The 15121-nt window shown below is 58.1% G+C and overlaps 1 protein-coding gene across 1 annotated transcript in view; it reads right to left on the bottom strand.

The window, feature by feature from the left end:
- MTSS2 (MTSS I-BAR domain containing 2) overlaps positions 1-14878 on the bottom strand; it is an 85966-nt gene extending 71088 nt beyond the window's left edge. Inside the window, 1 exon segment of the mRNA XM_030581874.1 lies at positions 14389-14878. Coding sequence (XP_030437734.1) covers positions 14389-14457 — 69 coding nt within the window. The 5' untranslated portion in view covers positions 14458-14878.
- Positions 14879-15121: the final 243 nt, after the last annotated feature.

The raw sequence follows: 15121 nt of genomic DNA, 5'->3' as shown, positions 1-15121 counted from the left end.
GGGGGCTCCATTGTGTGACTGCCCCTGCCCCAAAGTGCTGATGCAGTGCCCCGAGCGTGGGTCAAACATAGGGGCAGCGAGATGCTGAGCAGCCACTGTGATACGAGTGCTAAGCATTGTGTGCAGCCAACCTGCTGTCCCATACAGCGAGCGCATGAGAATCAGTCAAAGCTGCTTTGTAATAACTCCATGGGCTGCAGGCAACAGACAATTATTAGATGAATCACACACACACACACACACACACACACACACCCCAGGCGTTCAAGAATCATGAGTCAGGCCCCCCAAAAATCATGAGACCAGCTGAAAAGCAAGGGCAGTTTGTTTAAAATGTATTTTAAACAATAATAAATGTTGGTTCTTTGTGTTTGCCTTTCCAGGCTGAGCCTAGGTTACCCTTGGGGCACTTTCCCAGCCTGCCCTGGCAGCCGGCAGGGCTACAAAATGAAAGCTGTGGGTCTCATGAAGCCAGGAGCTGGGGATTTAAGAGCACAGCAACCATCAGGCAAGAGCTAGCAGCACTAGGCAGAACTACCACTATCATTTGCAGTACTGGATTGCAGTAAGTACCCAGGGACCCACGGTGCCAGGGGCTGTACAGACACAGAACAAAGACCATCCTTGTCCTGAAGAGCGTCCAATCTTGGTAACAGCTCACACTGGAGCCTTAGGCCCCGATCCTCAAGGGCATTTCAGCCTGCACAGGGTTTACAACTGCTAGGCTGGGAACTCATCACCGAGCTGACATATCCACACTGCACTGTGCAGACCTGACTTGGGTCCGCCGCCTGAGCTGTGTCCACACTGCACTGCACAGACCTGACTTGGGTCCGCCGCCTGAGCTGTGTCCACACTGCACTGCGCAGACCTGACTTGGGTCCGCTGCCTGAGCTGTGTCCACACTGCAGAATGACAGGGCTTGGAAAGCTGGACCCGGCTCACAGCAGGACCCACCCCTAGACAGGCTCCTAGGACCTGAGTCCTGAATAACTGCTGATCCGAGTCAGACTGATTTGTGCGTGGACAGAAGGGAGGCTTGAGCTCAACCCTGAGTCAGGGCCCAAGCTGAGCATGCAGCGTGGACATAGGTGCTGAACTGGCCTGGATTTCAATGGGAGTTTGGAACCGCAATGCCTGTGAGGATCCGGGTCCTAGCTCCTCCACTTCCCCACATGAGCTAAAGGTGAACTCCCACCGGTGGCAGCGGAAGTGAATCCTTTATCTCGCCAGGGGCCCACACAAACACAGTCACCCACAGCAAGCACACCAGTGCATTGTCCTACCATGACCCTTCCGTGGAGACAGACATATGGGGAGCAGAGTCCAGCCTGTCTTCCACACTTACACCAAGCTAGCCAATCTATCCAGCTGGGTATCTGGGTACTTCCAGAGCAGCTGAAGGGACGGCAATAGGATTATTTTCTTGAATACAGGATTTGGCTCAGTCTAATTTAAAAAAAATCAAGAGAAGGAAAATAAGCAAGAACATAGAGAATCTCTCTCTTGCCCGCAGCACCGCCAATGGAAATATTTTCCAAGCCTTTCCATGGAGAGTCAGCGGCTCTTTATGTGCCTCATGGAATATTCCACCAAATTCACTGATTATTAGGGGTTTTTTTTTAAAAAAATCAACCTAATTAAGGTAAAAGCAAAAAATAAACAACTCTCTCTCCTAGTGACAGCCACAAGGTTGGCAATGCAGCGGCGCTGGGGAACGTACTCTTCAGCAAAGCCAGCTCGCCATGGGCAGCTCTGCCGCATGCCAGAACGCGAAGGCACCAGAGGCCAGCTCTGAAGTCTGGTGGTCGTCTGTGCAATATTTGGAAAAAGGGAGCTTGTGCCAGCCAGGAAACCGGGCTCTGCCGAAACGCTGGATTTTGTAAAAAACATCTAATAGCATGTTCAAAACCCTCAAGCACTAAGACGCGTGGAAGCGATTCTATCGGTTCTAAGGGCTCGGGAAGCTAGCCGGAGTCTGACGACAGCTGTTAATTACAGCACTACTATATCTCTTTGTCTCTGCAACTCAGAGCCTCTGAGTCACATTCCCGTTTTACCCAGGGGGAAATCGAGGCAGGGAGCGGGGACGTGATTTGCTCCAGGTTGCACAGGAAGCCAGTGGGAGAGCTGGAATAAGAACCCAGGTGTCCTGAGTTGCAGCCTGATCTATGTTGCCACTCGCACGGCAGCTCCCACCACTAGGTGCCAAAGGACTTGTTTAAAAAACAAAATGAGGAAAAAACTAAAAGAAAAAAATATCCAATCCAATCCAGCTGGAGCAATGGGTTGGCGGGCGCCCACCACCCCAGCCAGGCCCAGAGGTAGAGATCGCAGGGCGCGGGGAGGGCTCACACAGGAGGATGCCCCTCGAGGGGAGGGTGCTGTCTAACAGCTAGGCCCCCATGCCAAGAGACCTCCCTGGCTAGCTCGTAGCCCTCCTCTCAGCAGACGGGGGGAGGGCAGAGCAGGGCTGCGGGCTCTCCCCTTTTCTCTGCGCACTCCCAGGCTCCGGGGCATCCTCCCCCCGACCGGCAATGCACTGGAGTGGGGTTTGTTCTCTCTCCTTCCCAGCTCCAAGCGGCTGTGGTTTTCCAAAGGCTCATTCAGGCAGCCTGGCCAGGCCCGCGGGCACACCGAGCTGCCTACCCCTGAATGAGGCGGTTGTGCAGGGCACAGAGACATCTCTCTGCACAGTCCCTTCCTCACTGCCAGGGGCAAACAGCAACTCTTTCATCCGCAGATCCCTGGCAGGTCTTGCATCCAGAGCCAGCTCCATGGAACGTGTGAACATCTCCCCTGGGGAGTGAATAGTCATGCAGAGCCCGGCCCTCCCCATAGGCCGCAGCAACTGCCACAGCCCCGGGAAAGGCCAGTGGGGCAGCAGGACGAGACCCAGCCCATGCGGGGTCAGAGGAGGGGCAGGACTGGAGGTCAGAGCCCCCAGCAGGGTGGGAAATGGGCCAGGAATGGGGGCTGGACTCTACTCTCTGCCCAGGGATTAGAGGCCGTGGGCCTGGTTTACTGAGACTCCTTAGCCTGCTCTGACTGTCAACGAACCCCACCCTGCCAGGCGCCATCCCGGGCGCTGAGCATGCTCAGGAGCATGGAGGATTGGGCCCCTGCCGCAGGTCCCGCTCAGTTTGCTTTTCTCTTCTCCGCTAATCCCGTAAGTGTGAAAATGGGAAGCGCTCAGCTGTGCAGCTAATCCCTTGCCCTGGAGCTGGTTGATGGTCGGACCCCGGGACCCGGCCTGTGTGTTCTGGGGCCCAAACCGTGTGTCAGCATGCAAGGGACTGAGGGCAGCTGGCCCCCGACGGCCGGTCAGTGACTTGCAAAACGGAGGCTGGTCTGGTTTCTAGCTGGACAAGTGTCCCCGTCTCTTTGCAGGCACCGTGTGGGCCATGAAGACTGAAGTTCTGCAACCCTGCCTGCGAGCAGCCTGAGCACAAAGCCAGGGTTGTGTCCTGCCTTTTGGCCACGTTGGATATTCCCCCCGTGCCTCTGAGGAGAACACAGATCTGTTCCTTCGCATCCTCCTGTGTGCATCGCCCTGACCACCACCACCAGCATGGCTCTGTGCAGAACGCTTCACTTCAGAGGCTTGGAATTTCCCAGCAAGCTTTCTGAGGTTCTGGGGCTTTTTTAGAATCAGGAGGACGATTGCTCTGCCCCAGATTCCTAACAGCTTCAAGGCAGGTCAGACACTGAGCCCAAACTACATGCCAGCGTTCACCCTACAGAGCACAACCCCCCCTCCCAAAAAATGGGAAAATGTATAGCAAAGTTGCCCCCTCCACTTGCCTGGCCAGGGCTGCAGCAAAGATGCGAATGATGCAGAGACTGATGATGCATGCCAGACAGCCTGCAAAAGACATTGCTCCTGAATACAAGCCAGGAGCATGGGACATTGCATGCGCAGGGGATTTGGGATCTTCCTGCTACTAAGGACACAGGCCTCAAGGTTTGCTACAAACAATCCACTCTGCTGTGTTTTCCCATTCCCTTCCTGCTAGTCCCCAAAGCTATTTTCTCCACCAAGAAGTATCATAATTCAATCTTCCACTAGAGGGAACACCAGCCACTACAGGCCAGATCCTGCCACCCTTGTGGGGTGGTGCAAAGTGACCTTACCGCTGCCCTCCAGAGCAGGTGAGGATTCCCTGGTATGCGGAGACTCACGGCTGGCATAGCTGACCAGCCCCTCCTGGGCAAACCCCATCCCATGAAGGAGGCATGCTGGCGGCAGGGCCAGCGTGCACAGCACTCCGGTGCACCTCACCAGCAGAAGTTAGAGCAGCCCACAGGCGGCTCTGACTTGCCTGCAGCAGAGTGAGGGGGTGGCACAGTTTGGCCCCACAGCCAGCCCCAGCTTTGGAAGAGACATAAAGGCAGCTTAGAGCCACCGCCGCCACCAATGGGCTGTCAGCAATGCCGAGCCCAGGCAAGGCCCCAAGTGAATGCCCAGCAGCTCACGGAACGGCCCAGCACTTGAGACTCCATGGGTGGGTGCGTGAGGCTGCCGGAAAGACAAGCACAAGAGGACAAATTTCACGGCGCCGTGCATGAGAGGAATCCTGGGAGGGGAGTGTGCCATGGGCGGGGACGGTGTCAATAAACATGCATGAAATTAAGCAAGACTTTGGCTTACTACAGTAGTTGGGTTTGGGGCCCTTCCAGGGCCCTCTGTGGGGCTGAGGAGGGAATGGCCACTTGGTCGCCCAGGGTTTACTGGCAGACTGGCCGTAATCCCACGCTGTGTGGCTGGGCTTTGCCTCTTCTGGCTCTAAACCAGTACGTTTCAAATACAACATTTACTTCTTTAACCAGCACAAAGCTCCAGCGGGCAGTGGAGCTCCCAGCCGAACTCCTACTGGGCCCACTCCCAAAGCTCGGCCTGAACCTCTCTGCAGGTCCTCAGCTGGCTTATTTCCTCAGCTCTCCATCCCCCCAGTGATTCCCGGCTTGACCTGCTGCTTGTACGAGGAGGAGAGAGGGAAGTGAGGAGCAGTGGGACAAGATTAACCCAAGGACAATTGCAGAGGTACAGCTATGACAGCCTCTGTGTGGGTCTGGCCCCAAAGGCCTCACCAGAGATCCAGCCCACTCAGCCAGGTCTCCAAAGGGAAGTGGTGGGAGTGACACCGTGTGGGGCATTTCAGAGAGGGCTGGGGGAACAGGATGCTGTGGGGATGTACAAAGCCTTGGCCAGGGCAGGGCTGCACCCCCCAAACAATGGAGCTCCCGTCACATCCCCGTCTTCCCTCATGGAGCCGCCAGGCCTCAGGTACACACATGGCGAGCAGGTCCCCCTGCTTAGCCCATGCTCAGCTGAGCTGGCATATTGCCTTCTCTGAATCCCTTAACCCCTCTGATAGGTTTTAAAGGTCAGGCTTGACAAAGCCCTGGCTGGGATGATTTAGTTGGGGTTGGTCCTGCTTTGAGCAGGAGGTTGGACTAGAAGAGCTGCCCAGATGATTTAGGTGACCTGGGGCAAAGCAATTTTGGGGGCCCCTTCCAAAAACAAAGTTGCAATACTGTAGAAAACTATATTCTTTTGGGGGGCCCTGTGGGGCCGGGGCAAATTGCCCCACTTGCCCATCCCCCCGCTGGGCAGCCCTGTGGACTAGATGACCTCCTGAGGTCCCTTCCAACCCTGATATTCTATGATAGGTCCTTCCCATTCCCCATGCCCACCACACCGCCAGACAGGCTGTTCCTGGGGCATGGCTAACCTGGCTAGATGCAGCAAGGACCCGAGTGCTAGCCCTGGGGAGCGCAAAGACATTCCGAGAAGCAGCCTAGTTTGGAGGGTTCTTTCACAGACCTCCTGAGCCTCACCCACTGCTTCCCCACCAGCCTGGCCCAGGGAATCGGCGACTCGGGAGCGGAATCAGGGTGCCTGGGATAATTCGCAGTGCTGCCACTGACCTACTCTGGGCAAGTCATAGCACCACTCTGTGCCATGACTCAGTTTCCCCATCTACAGTAGAGGGATAATGCCATTTACCAACCAACATAAAGCGCTGTGAGATTGGCAGCCAAAACAAGGTCTATGGAGACAGTGTGGACTGGTGGGCCAGGCACTGGATTGGGTCAGGAGAGACGTGCACTATTCTTTGTTTGGCTTGTAACCATGGGCAAGTCCCTTGCATCGCTACTTCCCCTCCTGTCCCGCATCTCTCTCACCAAGTTAGACTGCAAGGCCCAGATCCACAGAGCTAGTCAAGCATCTAACGCCCACTGAAATCAACCACTGGGCATGGTGGGTGTTTGGTGCCTAGATACCAGTCAGGCCTACGCTCTCTGAGGCAGGGCCTATCTCTCACTATGTGTTTGTATAGCCCCTTGCACAGTGGGGACCTGATTCATGCTGGAGACTCTAGAGTTAGTGTCAGACAAACAATCACTGACAGCAAAGTACAGGAGGCCCAGGTCAGAGAGCGGGGGGACCGCAGATGGACCCTCCCGGGCTGAAGCAGTAACGGCATTTGTCAAGAACATCCACATCAGTGGGAATGGAGGGGCTGGCATGGGAAGGGTCACCTGTTATTAGAGAGAAGGAAGAATGGAGACAGAGGGGCCTGGAGAAACCTGGGTATGTCCTGAATGATGCAATTTAATGCAGGGAAAACGCAAGCGAGGTGAAGCCTGGGGAGGAAAGTAGGGTGGCAAGAGAGTGAGCAGGAGCAGGGTGGCTGGGAACTTGCAAACCGCTGCTCAGTGCCTGGTGGCAGGAAGAGAAGTGCACGCTGAAGGAGTGAGCCGAGGGGACAGGTTTGCTCCCACTAGAAAACAGAGCAACCTGGAGGGAAGGTGACCGATCCAAACGAAGGTGTAGAGCAAGCTGGGTCACACGGGCTCCCAGCCACAAAGAGAAGCAGGGGATGGGAGCGGGAACAGAGCTGGACACAGCCACAGACACTGAAGTGACTCTCTCCCGGACCAGGGTGGGTGCAGCTGGAGCCAGGGCAGTGGCCACAGGCTGGGGTTCCCTCCTGGCCATGCCCTTGACCCCAGACTCTCTCGCTCACGGGGCTCCATCTCCACTCCCCCTTGCTGGCTTGGTGCCAGCACTGCGCGGGCCCCCTTAGCTTAGTGGTCTTCAAACTCTGCCTTGACTAGGAGTCACGTGCCTCGGGCAGCGATAGCCTATCCCTCGAGGGTGTCTACACTGCATTGCAAACCCCGTCTGTGGGACCCGCTCTTGCACATTCAGGGTTTCCCATCCACAGTGCATTGCAAACAGAGGAAACAGTTACTGGACCCGGATCTCCCAGTCCTGCTAACATGTCCATGCTACACTGTGCAGACCTGACTGGGGTCTGTGGCTTGAACTGCGCCTAGACACAGCTTGGCCCCAAGTCACGAGGGCGTCAGATCCATCCTTGGATGAGATCTAGGAACCTGGGTGCGGGCTCACCTGAGTCCGACAGACTTGTGGGAGGCTTGGGTTCAAACCTGAGGCTGAGCCCAGGTTTACAAAGCAGCAAAGCCAAACGCTGGGCTGCTCTGCGGGACCCTCCCTCGCCCTCCAAAGCTAAGAGCACAAGGAAGAAGATCCGGGAACTGTGCAGAGGAGAAGGGCGGTGCCTCGCGGGGGACTGACGACCCCCGGCAAGTGCAGCAATTGGAGCAGAGTGTCACACATTGCTTCACATGAGCCTGGCTCCCGGCTGGCTGAACACAGGTGTGGAACCACCCCGCGGGGATCCAACCCAACTGTGCACGGAGATGGCTATCTCCTGAATGACAGCAGCTGAGAGCAATCACGAGGATCAGTCACCATTGGTGACCAATCAAGTCACACATGCAAATCTCAGCTTCCTGATTGGCCCATCAGAGGTGAATAATAGTGTTTTGCAGCCCCATTGGCTTCATTGCCTGCTCAGAATATTAATTTAAAACAAAGATTCTTCCTCCTGAGACAATCATGAGCCATACTGGAGCGACTTCCAGCGGACACCATCCAAATGTCTGTAACCATCCTAATGCAGACGCTGGCTTCGTGTTTGATCAACATCGAGTTTCCATGGAAGCAGTCACTGCCCTCAGTTTTGCATGGGTCAACATTTGCCTCCCAGGGCCAATGAACCTTAATGTTCAACTCCACAGAAGTCAATAGCCACAAACTAAGCAGAAATGGCCTGGCTCGGCGAATCAGAGCTAGGGGAACTTGGACATTCACTGACTTGCATCCAGCTGTCGCAGCTTGAATCAATTCTTGGTGACTACGAGATGCAAACTCTGGTGCTGTGATTGTTGGCAGTGTGCAGCTAGCTAATCAGAGTGCTGAGATTTGCATCTCAAATGGTCGTTAATTGGAATGCAGTTAGCAATTGTACAATATGCAAATCCCAGTGCGCTTGCTATTAAGTGCACTAATTGCAGGATCTGTGCTGTATGCAAATCCTGGAGCTCTTGCCTTCACCCATACGCCCACAACAAACATGGCCACTGTAATGCCCCAGCCCATCCAGCTGACAGCGGAGAGAACATCTCATCTGAAATGTTGGGTCTCCAGACAATGTAATCCTGGAGACCTTTTGCGATAGCAACAACCTGAGCAGTGTCCCCTGGGCACGTCCTGCTTACAGGCGTCCATGTAGCCCCAGTCCAGTTATCTTGTAAACATGAAGCGCCTTGCATTCATCACTCGCTTGGTACAGCTCTCTGGCTTCAGATCTGCCCTCCTGTCATGAGGACTGGGAGGAGGAGCGGTGCTCGGAAGGGGGCAGCATGTTATAAAACTCTCCGCCCGCATGGAGCACTAATAAATGCAGTCTCCAGGCAAAAGCCAGGGACGTGGCAACCATTTTGCATAGTAGACCTACCGGAGATGTTGATATAGGGTTGATCGGCGTGATCCAGTGGAGAGGGCACTGGAGTGGCTTGTGAAGACCTGGGTTCTATTCACCGCTCGGTACCTCAGTTTCCCTCCCTGGCCTCTGCCTGTCTATTTAGCGAATACGAGAGAGACCCTGCCCCAAAGAGCCTACACTGCGTTTGCACAACACGGCCCTGATCTCAGCTGGAGCCTTTAGTGACTATTATAATAGCAACACTAACGGGAGCCTGGGCCTCTCTTAGCTGTGTATAACCCCTGGGGGAAGCACATGGGTTTCAGAGTGGGAAGGCTCAGAGAAGGTCCCAACTCTCACCATCTGTGCTAGTGTGTGTGGTTCTGCAAAGCGGCAGGCTGGCTGGGAACTCACCTGCAGGAGCGGTGGGGCTGAGGAACGGTAACAGAGCTGCATTGGCTTTGGGATACACAGATGGGGAGAGGATTTCCCATCGTCTCACATGCAGCCTGCGTGTTCCATAGCTGGGGCCAGAGGGTATTTGGGGGTGTGTATGTGTAGCTGGAAAGCCGACTTACTCCTCCGACAAGTTATAAACAACAGCAGCGGTAGCCAGCCGGCATAGGGTAACGCAGCCTTTATCCTCCAATGGCATCTCCACAGACCCTCATGCTGTTCACACAAAAGGGTCAAGGGAAGGCCCTTCACACACGTGCTAAGCCAGAGAAGCCACGATGGGTTGTGAGATCAGTCTGGCTTTCTCTGCGTGGAGCTGACACCACCGCTGAGTGTGGCAGGGATGCTACCATGTGGTCTCTATGGGGTGTGCATGTACACAGCGCATCCATACTGCACCTGAGGGGTGAGTCTGTGCTTGTGCTATTGCACACACAAAGCACCCGAATACCCACCGGGCAGTCTTTGCACTCGGTTTGCCTCCCAGGTGTGGGGAAAAGCCTGGCACGGTCTGTTCACAAGCCATAAGAACCTGCCTTACTAAAGCAACTGCCACTCACAGCCTTTGTCAGCCAGACGCCAGAGAGCAGCTGACTTGCAGAACCACAGGAATCAGAGCTGGAAAACAGCCATTAAATCAGAGCGTCTGTTCCCTTCAAGCCAATGCAGCGCTGTCCCTACATCCAGCGCTCTGCCCGGTCTGGCTTGAAGTGACTCAGGCAATGAGTCTTCCACCACTCCCCTGACAGACAGTCGCGTGCTCTGCTAGACAGTAGAGGCTTTGTTGGGCAAACGTTGTTCCAGCCCTTCAGCTGGTTTCCCTGTGCTCCATCTCCTCCCAGCATCCTGAGCGATGTCCCTTGTCCCAGCCCAGTCAGGTCCTCTTGCTCCTTGGGGAGAAGAGCAGCCAGGTAGCCGCATGGATGTGCCTTTAGTCCAGATACACTTGGGTAGTTCTTCTAATCACCTCTCCCAGCTCTTGGGTGCTCCGAGTGCCCTTCAGTTAGTCCACACCTAGGAGCGCCCCCCAGCAACTGACAGCCAGGGCTGGGCCAGCCCACAGCAGAGGCAGAGTTTCTGTTCGAGCTCTGTGCCAAGCCTACCACGTGACACAAAAATGTGCCCGGGAAAAGTTATTTCAAGACTCTGAGAGCGTGATGCCAGCCCCACCCTGGCAGGCACACCCCCGTACCACCCCAAATAAGCAGGGGGCAGCAGCCCTCGAGTGGGAAGCATTACCCCCAGGGAGGGGATTCACCACAGCTGGACCCTGGCCACTCCTGAGCCCTGCAGCCAAACGACTTGGCATGCCTCCCCACAGGGGGCAGCCCCCATGTGCCCCTCCACTGGTGCTGGGCCAGCGTCCAGAGGGGGAGCAGGTGCCCACAGGAGGGCAGGATGGGGGCAGGGCCTACAGGAGGCTGCTGTTCTGGGAACACTGAGCGTTGTGCCTGGCACTGCATACAAAGTGAGGCCGTGGTGCAAGGCAGGGCCCTGGAGGCCATGTGGATCCCGGACAGAGAGAGCCAGAAGAGCAGCCAAATTCCTCCTCATGGCAAGGGCTCCTGCTGAGCTGTGAGTAACCACCCATCGGTGCCCGGGGGGGAGGGGGCACCTGCAGTGCTGTGCCGGGGTGCCAGGGGGCACAGGAAAATGCAGAGCCTTGTGGTCTCTTCCTCCCTCTATCCCCTCTGACATACACCCTGCTCCCCCCGCCCCACACACCGAGATCCCTCTCTCTCTACCGCTCCCCCCAGGACCTTTCCTCCTCCTGGCCACGGGCTATGCAGGCAGCCAGCAGCAGCCCATGTGATCCCTGCTCTTTGGCTGGCACCGTCCTGCCCCCGGGTGCCCAGGTGAAGGGGTGGCCAGACCCTGCCGGAAGGTGGCTGCTTCTCCCAGACGTGGGCAGGGTGGGGACCTGGGCAGGCTGGGCCATGCTCTCACAGCTGGCAGGACGGGGTGAGGAGGCCAGGCCAGCACTGGAGGAGCAGGCGGCAGTCGCTGCGACACAGTGTGAGGCCCAGCTGAGCCCAGCGGCTGGGCTGCAGGGATCCGGGCTGCAGGGAGTTGGATGCCCCCCAGTGCTCTCCCCACACCTTGCCCTGCTTCAGACTTCCCCTAGGCCTCTCTCCCTGGCCCCCCCTCTGCCCGCCTGGAGTCCCAGCACTGCCAGGGCTCCACTGGAGGCTGGGGTCTCTCCTACCGGGCTCTCCCTGGCTCAGCCAGGCCCCAACAGTTCACTGGGAAGCCGGGTCATTTCCCCACAGAAGATACTGGCTCTCAAAGGGCCAGATTCTGCCACGCTGCAAGCAGGCCACAGAGCATAATGGAGGGGCGCCAGCTTCGGCACAGCGCCTCCAAACAGGTGAGCTGCCTTTCTCGGAGCCCAGGACAGGCGGGAGAGAGAGAAGGGTGAGTCCCTCTGTGCAGGAATGACGCATTCCCTGCTCCACTGCCTCAAATCCCCTTGGGAACTTGGCTCCTTCCAGCTATTCACCACGAGCCACCTTTCTGCCACTAGCCTGGGAGAGAGCGCCAGGGGCATCTCCCCTCTCAGGCTGCCATGGGCCAATCTAACTAGAAACACCCAAGAGTCCTGGCGATGGAGGAGAGCTGGCGTGGCTTGTTCCAGGGGTCCCACCTTACTTCCCTGCGCTCAGCTTTGGAAAACCTTCCCTCGGCTCCCCCAGAGCATATAGCTCCGGGGTGCAGGTACCATGCTGCCCTGCCTGCCTACCTAGTCTGCTCTGCAAGATGACGTGGTGTAAACAGCTCCCAGTGCCCCACGTTCATTGCCTCTCACTGCCTGCAGCTCGGATGATAGGAAAGAAGCCAGCTCTCCTAGTGGCCAGGCCTGCAGCTCATCCTGTGAGTTTTCCTGCTCACCCAGTAGCACCTGCAGGCCTGTTATCCCCTTGGGCCAGCTCAGGGCTGTGCAGATGGGTACCCAGGTATAACGGAGCAGCACCCAGCAGACAGCTCTGGTGCTCCTGCAGTCCGGCCTGGAACCCAGGTCACCTCCCCAACCCCCCAGCCCCAGGTCAGCTCCTATGGGGCTGGCTGGAGTCGCACGCAGCAGAACGATCCCCACTGCACGGGGCCCTATGCCAAGCCAGCCAGTGCTAGACGGCCTGTCTTCAGGCAAAGCTGCACTTGCAGCATTCGGACAAGCCTGGTGCCCCTCGCACCCACTCCCCAACTGAGCTCAAGTTTCCCGTGGAGCACGGGCTGCTCCAGAGCACAGCCCCATGGCCAGTGTGGGGAAAGGGCACAGTGCAGTGGGAGGGAGAAGCAGGCTGGGGCTGGCCCAACGCAGATCTTAGCCTACCAGGTAGGCACAGAAGAGACCGGCCTTACGGGTCTAAACCCAGAGCTCTTCCACAGTGAACTGACCAAGGGCTGCAGCCAATTCCTGAGCCCTGCCAGGCAGCTGAGCCCGCCTGCGGCATTGCAATTCACCCACCCCCGATGGAGAGCAGGGAGCCCAGCAGGGTGGTGGGCAGGGGGGCCTGGAGGCAGAGAAAATACACCCAGGGCTAGGGGCGGCCAGGGGAAAGAGAGATGGACTCTCAAGGCCGGGAGCATCTCGAAAGCTGGCAAGGAGGGTGCACAGGAACCAGCAGGCTCCTGAAGCTGTGGAGGTTTGGCTTTAGCTTCCCAACTGGCACCTCTCTCTCTCTCTCTCTCTCTGAAGACCCCAGAATCCCTCCAGCAGCTACAGGCAACCCTGGGGAGACACCAAGGATGACCTGTCAGGTCTCTCCTGCTCCAGCAGCGCTTGGTAACAAGGTGCCTCTGAACCAACAGCTGCATTTGTCCAGGCAGCCCAGAACTCTTCACAGCAAGGGACAGACAGACAGGCACTGGGGCAGGGGGCCGAGGTGGCAACCGGCCAGTTGTACTGCTTGCCAGGCTAGCGGGACATAGGAGCTCGGACAGTGCGGAGGGGGGGGGCACACGGTCCAACCTCTGTCCCACAAATGCAGTAGAAAAATACAAGCCACTTGCTTAGCCCATCCACCCCACTGCCCACGGGAGTCCCACAGCAAAGTGAGCCAGGGAAGACCAATGCAGTGCGGTGCCCTCTCCTCAGTCAGCTAGTTGGGCCACTGAGGCACTAGCTGGACTGCGCTCTGAGCCAGGCTGGCCATTCTGACCTGCCTAGGTTTGAACGCGGCCAGATCCCAGGCTAGCCGGCCCTGGGGGCAGCAGCTGGGCGTGCAAATGGTTGACACCCAGACAGTCCCTCAGTGCTTGAGAATGTTATAGGCCAACATGACTGTCTGGCTTCTCACAGCCCCCTGTTCTCAGTGTGGGAATTAACCACCAATTGGTTAACGTCCCGCCAGGTGACCCTGACCTGGGTGCAGGCGTGGGACCCACGGCCCTCAGCACTGCAGGCCAGAGTGGGGCTCTCCCAGGCAGGGGCCAGAACCCTGGGATCTGTGCTACTCCCAGCTGCCCCAGGGCAGTCCCTTCAGCATCCTGCGGCCTGCACCCCCAGGGCAGTTAACCGATTTCCCCCCGGCCTTGCAAGTGACAGCACTGGCCGGGCTCAGGGCTCCTCCAAACACCCCAAGTGGATGATCCCAGAGCCACAATCCGCAGCCCCTTGGCAGGGAAATCAGAGCCAGGTCGGGCTGGAAGGAGCCGGAGAACCCCCCAGGCCGGCCCCCGGCTGAGGCAGGACCAAGGGAACCCAGAAATGTTGCGCCTTGAGAACATTCAGCCCATTCTCTCTCTTCCCCCCAAGCCAGCGCTAAAGCCCGATGTCAAGTGTCCCCCCCGGTCCCGAAGCGAGTCCTCAGGTGAGCTCCCGGGGACTCCAGGCTGCGAGGAACGGGCCGGTTGGGTGCCCGCTCCCCGGCAGTGCGCGGAAAGGGAGCGGTCCGGCGCGCTGCTCTGGGGCCCCTTCCGCGAGGGGCTAATCCGGAGTAAAGCCCCCAAGGGGCCGAGGAGCTGCTCAGCGCTCCCGCAGCCTGGCTGCGGATTTTGTTTTTCAGTCAATATTGTTTACCGGGTTTCCAGCGCCGCAGACCCACCCGCCTCCCTTTCCCTGCCAGGGATCAGAGGCAGAGGAGATGTCCCGCTGGCTGGAGATTTCTGACTGGGGGAGGGGGGTCCTTACCTTCATGTCATTGACGATGGCTTGGAAAAGGCCACCCAGGGCCCCGCACTCCTTTTCCACCGTCTCCATAATCAGCAAATCCCAGCGCGCCCAGCCCGGGGGGAATCGGGGGCGATCGTGCAATCCTGGGGCGGGGAAAATCCCCCGGGGAAACCACCAGAAACCCGGGCAGCCTTCAGGAGCGCTTCGGCTTCCAGCTCCTCTCCTTGGGCTCCAGATTGGGACTAAAGCAACCCCCCGCCGCAGCCAGACCGCGGCGCTTCCAGGCGAGCCGCGGCTCGGAGCGAAGTGAAGCGAGCTCACGCCTGCTCCTTTTGTCGGGCACTTTCACCGCCGGGCAGCGGCTCCGCGCCCCAGGGCCGAAGCGAGCCCCCCTTCCGCAGCCATCGGGGGGTCCGGGATCCGGGGAGCGGCTGCGATGCCCATGCACGGCCCCCGCCCCCAGCCCAGGGCTGCCCGGAGCCGGCTGGAGCGACGCAAAATGGACCCGCTGCTCCGTGCGCTGCGCCGGGCGCCGTGTGGCTCGGAGCGGGCAGCGGAGGCGCTGTAACCCGAGAGGCGCCGCGGTCACATGGGCGGGGAGGGACCGCGCGGGGCGGGGGTGCCCGGGCGCCGCAAGCCGAGGGGGTTTGCTCCGGGGATGGGGCCCTGGGAGTGTCACCCCCACCTCCAGTGCACGTGGGCGGGGTTTGTTCCAAGGCCGCTGCAGCTCCTGCCTCTTACCTCCAAGGTG

This window comes from Gopherus evgoodei, chromosome 12 (assembly GCF_007399415.2).
Source record: "Gopherus evgoodei ecotype Sinaloan lineage chromosome 12, rGopEvg1_v1.p, whole genome shotgun sequence".
In the NCBI taxonomy this organism is placed as follows: domain Eukaryota; kingdom Metazoa; phylum Chordata; order Testudines; family Testudinidae; genus Gopherus; species Gopherus evgoodei.
This window is presented reverse-complemented; position numbering and strand designations above follow the sequence as displayed.